Below are 9,763 nucleotides of genomic sequence, written 5' to 3' on the forward strand. Positions count from 1 at the left end.
CAGGGCACGGGGGGGGTCAGACCCCAAAACAGCCCCACCCACCCCCACCTCGGGGCCCTGGGGGGGCACGGGGGGGTCAGAGCCCCAACCACCCCCCCCCCACCCCCACCTCGGGGCCCTGGGGGGGCACGGGGGGGTCAGACCCCAAACACCCCCCCACACCCCCCCCCCACACCCCCACCTCGGGGCCCTGGGGGGCACGGGGGGGTCAGAGCCCCAAACACCCCCCCCACCCCCACCTCGGGGCCCTGGGGGGGCACGGGGGGTCAGACCCCAAACACCCCCCCCCCACCCCACCTCGGGGCCCTGGGGGGGCACGGGGGGGTCAGACCCCAACACCCCCCACACCCCCCCCCACACCCCCACCTCGGGGCCCTGGGGGGGCACGGGGGGGTCAGAGCCCCAAACACCCCCCCCACCCCCACCTCGGGGCCCTGGGGGGCACGGGGGGGTCAGACCCCAAACACCCCCCCCCCACCCCCACCTCGGGGCCCTGGGGGGGCACGGGGGGGTCAGAGCCCCAAACAGCCCCCCCCACCCCCACCTCGGGGGCCCTGGGGGGGCACGGGGGGGTCAGACACCCCAAAACACCCCCCAATTCCCCCCCCCCCCCGAGCCCCCCAAACCCCAGCAAAAGGGACCCCCCGCCTGTACACCCCACACATTGCCCCCCAGGGAAGGGACCCCCCGTGTGTGCCCCACACATTGCCCCTAAGAAAGGGACCCCCCGCCTGCGCGCCCCACACGTTCCCCCCAGGGAAGGGACCCCCCCCCGTCTGCGCCCCACACATTAACCCTAATAAACAGACCCCCGCGTGTGCGCCCCACACGTTCCCCCCAGGGAAGGGACCCCCCGTGTGCACCCCACACATTGCCCCCTAAGAAAACGGACCCCCGCCTGCGCTCCCCACACATTGCCCCCCAGGGAAGGGACCCCCCCGTCTGCGCCCCACACATTGCCCCCTAAGAAAGGGACCCCCCGCCTGCGCGCCCCACACATTGCCCCCCAGGGAAGGGACCCCCCGTGTGTGCCCCACACATTGCCCCCTAAGAAAGGGATCCCCCGTGTGCACCCCACACATTGCCCCCCAGGGAAGGGACCCCCCCGTCTGCGCCCCACACATTGCCCCCTAAGAAAGGGACCCCCCGCCTGCGCGCCCCACACATTGCCCCCCCAGGGAAGGGACCCCCCGTGTGCGCCCCACACATTAACCCTAATAAACAGACCCCCGCGTGTGCGCCCCACACATTGCCCCCAGGGAAGGGACCCCCACGTGTTTGCCCCACACATTGCCCCCTAAGAAACGGACCCCCGCGTGTGTGCCCCACACGTTCCCCCCAGGGAAGGGACCCCCCATCTGCGCCCCACACATTGCCCCCTAAGAAACAGACCCCCGCCTGTGCGCCCCACACATTGCCCCCAGGGAAGGGATCCCCCGTGTGTGCCCCACACATTGCCCCCTAAGAAAGGGACCCCCCGTGTGTGCCCCACACATTGCCCCCCAGGGAAGGGACCCCCCGTGTGCACCCCACACATTGCCCCCTAAGAAACGGACCCCCGCCTGCGCTCCCCACACATTGCCCCCCAGGGAAGGGACCCCCCGTGTGTGCCCCACACATTAACCCTAATAAACAGACCCCCGCGTGTGCGCCCCACACATTGCCCCCCAGGGAAGGGACCCCCTGTGTTTGCCCCACACATTGCCCCCTAAGAAAGGGACCCCTGTGTGCGCCCCACACATTGCCCCCAGGGAAGGGACCCCCCCCATCTACACCCCACACATTGCCCCCTAAGAAAGGGACCCCCCGCCTGCGCGCCCCACACATTGCCCCCCAGGGAAGGGACCCCCTGTGTGTGCCCCACACATTCCCCCCAGGGAAGGGGACCCCCGTCCGCGCCCCACACCTTGCGCTTGCGCGCCACCAGGCTGGCGGCGGTGATGAGCTGGATGGCGTAGCGCAGGGACGTCTCCAGCCCGATGCGCGTCAGCACCGAGTACGCGGTCTTCCGTCATCTCCACGTCCTCCTCCTCGCACCTGGGGGGGCAGCCGGGGGGGTCGTGGGGGGTGTTGGGGGGCACCCCGAGGGGGTTTGGGGGTACCCCGAGGGGGTTAGGGGGTGCCTGGGTGTGTTTGGGGGTACCCCGGGGGGTTTGGGGGTATCCTGAAGGGCTTAGGGGGTGCCCAGGTGCATTTGGGGTACCCCGGGGGGGTTGGGGGTATCCTGAAGGGCTTAGGGGGTGCCCAGGTGCATTTGGGGGTACCCCGGGGGGGTTTGGGGGTACCCGAGGGGGTTAGGGGGTGCCTGGGTGCATTTGGGGGTACCCGGGTGCATTTGGGGGTACCCCGAGGGGGTTAGGGGGTGCCTGGGTGTGTTTGGGGGTACCCCAGGGGGGTTTGGGGGTACCCGAGGGGGTTAGGGGGTGCCTGGGTGTGTTTGGGGGTACCCCGGGGGGGTTTGGGGGTACCCGAGGGGGTTAGGGGGTGCCTGGGTGTGTTTGGGGGTACCCCGGGGGGGTTTGGGGGTACCCCGAGGGGGTTAGGGGGTGCCTGGGTGTGTTTGGGGGTACCCCGGGGGGGTTTGGGGGTACCCTGAAGGGCTTAGGGGGTGCCCGGGTGCATTTGGGGGTACCCCAGGGGGTTAGGGGTGCCTGGGTGTGTTTGGGGGTACCCCAGGGGGGTTTGGGGGTACCCGAGGGGGTTAGGGGGTGCCTGGGTGTGTTTGGGGGTACCCAGGAAGCTGGGGGAGGGCACCCCAAAAGCACTGGGGGGGGGTGTCGGAGGTGGGTTTTGCCACCCACTGGAGGTCGATGTGGGTCTGGGGGTGTCCCGTGAGGTGCGAGGAGGGAGTCTGGGGGGGAGGATTTTGGGGGGGGGTGTTTTGGGGGGCCCCCCCACCTTATTTTGAGGATCTGCTTGGTCTCCTTGTCGCTGTAGGGGGCGGTGGAGATGATGAGCAGGCGGTCGAGGAGATCGATGGGGAGCCCGTGGGGGCTCTGGTAGTTGGTTCCCCGAATCCTAAGGGGGGGAAAGGGATCAGGTGGGGTCCCCCGCACCCCAAATTTCCCCCACCCCCCCAAAAAAAACGTCCCCTACCGGGTGATGCCGCGGTTGGTGGCCATGATGAGGACTGGGGCCATGTCGCTCTCCAGCGCCCGGTTGAGGAAGGAGAAACATTCGATGTCCAACATGTGAACCTCATCGATGAACAGAACCTGAAAGGGGGGGGGGGAAACGCCGTGGGGAGAGGAAGAGAGGGGGGGGGGGTTATGGGGGTCTTGGGGACCCCCGAGGGGGTCCGTCCGTCCCCCCCGAGTGTCCCCCCAGCTCCACCCCCGGGATGACTTCGGCTTTGCCTTCCTCGCGCCACTCGGCCACTTTGGCGTTGATCTGTTCCCGCACCTCCGTCTTGATCTCCCCCGTGTCGCCTTGAGGGGGGGGGGGAGAAAGGGGGAGTTATGGGGGGGGTCTAAGGTGGTTGGAGGCACCGGGGGGCACTTATGGGGGGTCTAGGGGAGGCTGGGGGGGGGTTGGTGGTGCCTAGGGGTGGTTATGGGGGGGTCTAGGGGGGGCTGGGGGGGGTTGGTGGTGCCTGGGGGTGGTTATGGGGGGTCTAGGGGGGGGTTGGGGGTGCCTGGGGGTAGTTATGGGGGGTCTAGGGGGGCTGGGGGGGGTTGGGGTGCCTGGGGGTGGTGATGGGGGGTCTAGGGGGGCTATGGGGGGTTTAGGGGTGCCTGGGGATGGTTATGGGGGATCTAGGGGGGGCTGGGGGGGTTTGGGGGTGCCTGGGGGCATTTATGGGAGGTCTAGGGGGGGCTGGTGGGGGTTGGGGGTGCCTGGGGGTGGTTATGGGGGATCTAGGGGGGGGCTGGGGGGGTTTGGGGGTGCCTGGGGGCATTTATGGGAGGTCTAGGGGGGCTGGGGGGGGGTTGGGGGTGCCTGGGGGTGGTTATGGGGGGGTCTAGGGGGGGATATGGGGGGTTTAGGGGTGCCTGGGGATGGTTATGGGGGATCTAGGGGGGGCTGAGGGGGTTTGGGAGTGCCTGGGGGTGGTTAGGGGGGGCTATGGGGGGTTTGGGGTGCCTGGGGGCAGTTATGGGGGGGGCAGGGTATGGTGGGACCTGGGGGTGGTTATGGGGGTTTTAAGGTGGTTGGGGGGGGGCCCAGGGGCAGTTATGGGGGGTCTGAGGGGGTTATGAGGGTCTGAAGGTGGTTATAGGGGGCCCGGGGGGGGTTATGGGGCACAGGGGACACTTAGGGGGCACCTCAGAAGAGAACGGGAGAGACCTGGGCTGGATAAGGGGCAGTTTTGGGCTCCCAGGAGCAGTTGGGGGTGGGGTTATGGGGCAGAAAAGGCACTTATGGGGCAGAGAGAGCAATTATGGGGCAAAGAGAACAGCTATGGGGCAGGGAGATGTACCCAAGAAGAGCTTAGGGAAGCCCTGGGCCGGATAAGGGGCAGTTTCGGGCTCCCAGGAACCGTTGGGGGGCAGAAAGGGCACTTATGGGGCAGCCGTGGGGCAGCTATGGGGCAGGGCGAGCAGTTATGGGGCAGGGAGATACACTCAAGATGAGCAGAAGGAAGCCCTGGGCTGGAAAAGGGGCAGTTTGGGGCTCCCAAACACAGTTGGAGCCCAGTTAGGGGGGGTAGAATGGGCGCTTATGGGGCAGCCGTGGGGCAGCTATGGGGCAGCCGTGGGGCGCACCGGAGAAGAGCGCGAGGAAGCCCTGCGTGCGGCTGTTGATGACGTCGATCTCGTGGAGGGAGACGGTGTGCACCACCTCCTTCCGCTTCTGCAGCTCCCCGTCGGGGCACTGCACGAACTTCGTCTGCGGAGGGAGGGGGGGGGGGGGGAAATGGGGCAAAAAAAGGGGGTTTAGGGTCACCCCCAAACCCCCCTCCTGCCCCCCAAGTGCCCCCCAAGTGCCACCTGAGACCCCATAGCGTCGTAGTCCCGCGCCCGGGTGAAGGAGCGACCCAGTTTGGAGATCTTCCCCGTCGCCTTGTCGATGGTGATGACGTCTCTGGGGGGAGGGGGGGGAAAAACAGCCTTATTTTGGGGGTTCTGCCCCATTTTGGGGTGTCCCCGCCCCATTTCGGGGTCGCCCAGGGGGTCTCCCCCCCTCCCCTCGCTCCTCTGAGTATTTTTTTTCTCCGTTTTATGCTCTTTTTCTGCCTCATTTCACAATTTTTTGTCCCCGTTTCAGTCATTCCCACACCCTTTTCTAATAATTTCTAATTCCAGGGGAAGATCCCACCTAAAAATGGCTTTTTTTTACCCCCAAATTGTAAAGGTTTCCCCCGTTTTCAGAGATTTTACACAGTTTATGCCTTTCCCACCTCACTCTCACCTTCTTCCTACCAATTTTTCGCTTTTTCGTCGCGTTTTTACATCTTTTCAGCCAATTTGGCGCTTTTTGCCCCGTTGTCAGGATGTTTTACCCCATTTCTTGAGATTTTTCAACCATTTTCGTGTTTTTTTTTTTTTCCCAACAATTTTAGTAAATTTTTTGGCGCCACTTCCGGTTTCTTTCCTCTCCTTTGGGGCTTTACAATCTCATTTTCAGACTTTTTCACCCCATTTTGGAGGTTTCTTAACCAATTTTTTGGCTTTACTGCAATATCTAAATTTTATCAGCCCATTTTCTGCCTTTTTCGCCCTATTTTTTGGTTTCTTCGCTCCCTTTTGTGGTCGTGTCCTTCCCCCCCCCCCCCTATTTTTACTGTTCTTGACCAAATGTTACCATTTTCCACAAGATCTGTGGCATTTTTGAACCCATTTATAGTTTTTTCACCCCATTTTTGCACATTTTCACCATTTTGGGTCTTTTTCACCCCATTTTCAGCCTCTTTCACCCCAATTTCCACTCCCCCTACACCTATTTCACTATTTCGGACTTTTTCACCCCGTTTCCTACCTCATTGTTGACCCCCCCCCTCCCCCATTGCAGCCCCCTCCCCCCCCAATTTCGGGGTCCCCCACCCCATTTTAGGGCACACTTTGGGGGTGTTCCCCCCCCATTTTGGGGTTCCCCACCTCAATTTTGGGGTCCCCCCTAATTCTGGGGCGCTCCCCCTCCATTTTGGGGTCCCTCACCCCATTGTTGGGGTCCCCCCACCCCATTTCAATATCTCAGGCCCCAGTTTGGGCTACACCTGTCCCATTTGGGGGTCTTATTTTGGGCTGTGTCCCTTCAATTTTGGGGTCCATCCCCAAATTTTGGGGTCCACCCCCAACTTTGGGGCACTCCCCCTCCAGTTTGGGGTCCCCCACCCCATTTTTGCAGCCCCCCCCCCCCCCTTCCAATATGCCAGACCCCAATTTGGGCTCTTCCCGCCCCAGTTTGGGCTCCCCCTGCCCCATCTTGGGATCTCATTTTGGGCTGTGCCCCCCCCAATTTTGGGGTCCCCCCCAGTTTTGGGGCGCTCCCCCTCCAGTTTGGGGTCCCCCACCCCATTTTTGCAGCCCCCCCCCCCCCTTCCAATATGCCAGACCCCAATTTGGGCTCTTCCCGCCCCAGTTTGGGCTCCCCATGCCCCAGTTTGGGGTCTCATTTTGGGCTGCGCCCCCCCAATTTTGGGGTGCCCCCCCAGTTTCGGGGTCCCCCCCCACTCACCCCGCCTGCACCTTCTCCTTGGTCAGCGACTCGATCATTTTGGTGCCCAAATCGTAAATTGTCTCCATTTCTGTGGTTTTCAGCGTCAACTTCCCCACTTTGGTGCCCTGTCCGGGGGATTTGGGGGGGGCTCAGGATTTTGGGGTACCCCGAGGGATTTTGGGGGTGCTGAGGGGAATTTTGGGATGTCCTGAGAGATGTTTGGGGGCCTGTGGGGGATTTTGGGGTACCCCGAGGGATTTTTGGGGTGCCAGAAAGAATTTTAGGGTGTCCCGAGGGATCCAGGGGCGCCCTCAGGGATTTTTGGGGTGTCCTTGAGGAATTATTTGGGTGCCCTGAGGGATGTTTGGGGTGCTGGGGGGGGATTTTGGGGTGCCAGAAACAATTTAAGGGTGTTCTGAGAGACCCTGGGGTGCCCCGAGGGGGGTTTTAGGGTGCTCTGAGACACCACTAGGGGGCTGGGAGAGATTTTGGGGTGCCCTGAGACACCCTGAGGTGCTCTGAGGGATTTTTGGGGTGCCCTGAGAGGTCATTGGGATGCTGGGAGGGATTTTGGGGTGCCCCGAAGGGGATTTTGGGGTGCCCTGAGAGATCCTGGGGGGCTGTGAAGGATTTTTGGGGTGCCCTTGAGGGATCATCGGGGTGCTGGGAGGGATTTTGGGGTGCCCCGAAGGGGATTTTGGGGGGTCTCGAGAGGGAATTTGGGTGCTGGAGGAGGAGCGGGTGGGTGGGGTGTCCTGAGAGATGTTGGGAAGCTCTGAGGGATTTTTGTGGTGCCCTGAGAAATCGTTGGGGTGCCGGGAGGGATTTTGAGGTGCCGGGAGGGGATTTTTGGGGTGCTGGGAGGGGATTTTTGGGGTGGCAGCACCCTCACCGTGCCGGTCGCCGGCCGATCGATTTGTATCTCCACCACTTCCCCTTCGATGATCTCCGTCTCCTCCCTGCCGAAAGAGAGCGAGGCCCCCCTCAAAAAGAGATGAAAACCTCAAAAAAAGACCCGTGACCCCCCGAAATAGGGGTGGGGGGACCCCAAAAGCGGGGGGGGGGGCGCCCTGACTTGATGCGGACGCCGATGGAGCGGCGGAAGGCCTGAGTCAGCGCTTCGGTGCGGCTCATCTCCAGGGAGAAGATCTCGCTGCCGGCGATGGCGGTGAAAGGGGTGTCGGGACCCAAAGCCTGCGCCATCCCTGCGGGAGGGGGCGGTTGGGGACACCGTGAGGAGGGGACACCCCCACACACGGTGACAAAGCCACCACGGGGAGGGGGGAGGGGGGGACACACTCGCCGGACCCATAGCGATGGCGGTTTTGCCGGTGCCGGGTTGGCCGGCGATGAGGACGGCTCTGCCGGCGATTTTGCCTTCTTTAATCATCTCTAAAATGACGCCGGCGGCGCGACGAGCTGCTAATTGTCCCACCATCCCTTGGGAAACCTGGGGGGAGGGGTTGGGGCGGGTTAGGGGGGGGTTGTACCCCCAAATTTGCCCCCTCCGGGGGTGTCATCGCCGCCCATTACCTGGCGGGGCTCCAGGGCATCGTCCAAGCCGAGACCGCGGATGTGGGAGTGGGCGCCTGTGGGGAGGGGGGAAATGGGGCGAGACACTTACTCCCCCCCCTCAAATCGAGGTGGGGCCCCCAAAGTGTGTGTGTGTGTGTGGGAGGGGGGGGGGAAGATGTCCCTAAATTGAGGGGGACACCCCCCTCAGGAGGACAGGGACCCCCCCTCGGGGCTCACCGATGCGCTCGATCCTGGTGACGTCCCGCACCTCCGGCACCTTTGTGGTCTGAGGGGGGAGGGGGGGGGGAAATGTGGGGGGGAAGTGAGGGGGGGTCGGGTCCCCCCCCCGGGTGTCCCCCGAATCACACACCCCCCCCTCAGCACCCCCAGGACCCCCCCACCCTTTCCTGACCCCCAAAATCAGCCCCCCCCATCTTTTCCTGCTCCCTCCGGTTCTCCCCTACGATTTTCGGGGGGGAAAGTCCCCCCCAAAGTGCCCCTCAGCCCCCCCGGGATCCCCCCAACCCCTCAGAACCCCCCCAAATCTCCCCCCGCCCCTCAGAGCCCCCCTGCCCTCCCCCAATCCCCTCAGACCCCCCCCCAGGTGACCCCCAGTCCCTCACAACCCCCCCCCAACCCCTCACGACCCCCCCGCAGCCCTTCAGGATCCCCCCAAGTGGTCCCCTGTACCCTCAGGACCCCTCCTACTCCCTCCTCAGCCCCTCAGAGGCCCCCTGGACCCCACAATTCCCTCAAGGACCCCCCCAATCCCCTACCGGCCCCTCAGAGCCCCCCCAGGTGACCCCCCAGAACCCCCCAGGACCCCCCCAATCCCCTCAGAGCCCCCCCGAGGACCCCCTGGACCCCCCCAATCCCCTCAGAACCCCCCAGGACCCCCGATCCCCTCAGGCCCCCCCCGGGTCCCCCCCCGGCCCGCACCGCCGTTGCCATGGCGCCGCTCGGCCCGCGCTGCCCTCGCGCTCCGCCGGAAGTGGCGCGGGGCGGGAAACGGGAGAAGGGGGCGGGGCCTGAGGGGGGGGGGGGAGCGGCCGCTCTGGCGGCGCGTCTCTATGGTGCGCGGTCCTCCGGGGAGTGGGGGGGGCTGCCCCATAGCCCGGCCTGGGCCCCACAGCCTGACCCATAACCACCCCAGAGCTGCCCCACAGCCCCAAAGCCGCCCCACAGCCCGGCCTGGGCCCCATATCGTGACCCAGAGCCGCCCCGTAGCCCCATAATCCGCTCCATATCTGCACTGTAATTATCTGAGATCCGTTATCTGCCCTATAGCTACTACTAAGCTTCCCCACGGCGCCGGGTTACCCCATAACCAGCCCATAGCTACCCCACAGATGCGCTACAGCTCCATGAACTGCCCCACAGCGTGCCCGATAGGTGCACACAACCCTATAGGCTGCCCCACAACCTGCCCTGTAGCTGTCCTGCCCCACACCCTACGCGTACCTGCGCTATAGGTGCTCTATAGCCCTATAGCCTACCCCATAACCTGCTCGCACCTGCCCCATAGCCACCCCACACTCTGCCCCATAGCTGCTCCATAACCATCCCATAGCCCCAGCCTGCCCCATACACACCCCATACCAAGCCCCATAGCCCCAGCCTGCCCCATAGCTACCCCACACTCTGCCCC

The 9,763-nt window shown here is 64.4% G+C and overlaps 1 protein-coding gene across 1 annotated transcript; it reads right to left on the reverse strand.

The window, feature by feature from the left end:
• Positions 1–452: 452 nt before the first annotated feature.
• RUVBL2 (RuvB like AAA ATPase 2) lies at positions 453–9,312 on the reverse strand (the record flags this gene model as incomplete). The annotated part of the gene is made up of 14 exons (XM_082501426.1): positions 9,055–9,312; positions 8,353–8,401; positions 8,134–8,189; positions 7,909–8,050; positions 7,676–7,805; positions 7,493–7,559; positions 6,619–6,725; positions 4,932–5,025; positions 4,707–4,830; positions 3,334–3,428; positions 3,097–3,215; positions 2,899–3,018; positions 1,907–2,037; positions 453–493 (listed from the first exon to the last, which is right to left on the reverse strand). The coding sequence occupies exons 1-14, from the start codon at positions 9,064–9,066 to the stop codon at positions 453–455; spliced, it is 1,287 nt and encodes a 428-aa protein (XP_082357552.1). The 5' UTR covers positions 9,067–9,312.
• Positions 9,313–9,763: the final 451 nt, after the last annotated feature.

This window comes from Vanellus vanellus (assembly GCF_965231255.1).
Source record: "Vanellus vanellus genome assembly, contig: HAP1_SCAFFOLD_1922, whole genome shotgun sequence".
Taxonomy (NCBI): domain Eukaryota; kingdom Metazoa; phylum Chordata; class Aves; order Charadriiformes; family Charadriidae; genus Vanellus; species Vanellus vanellus.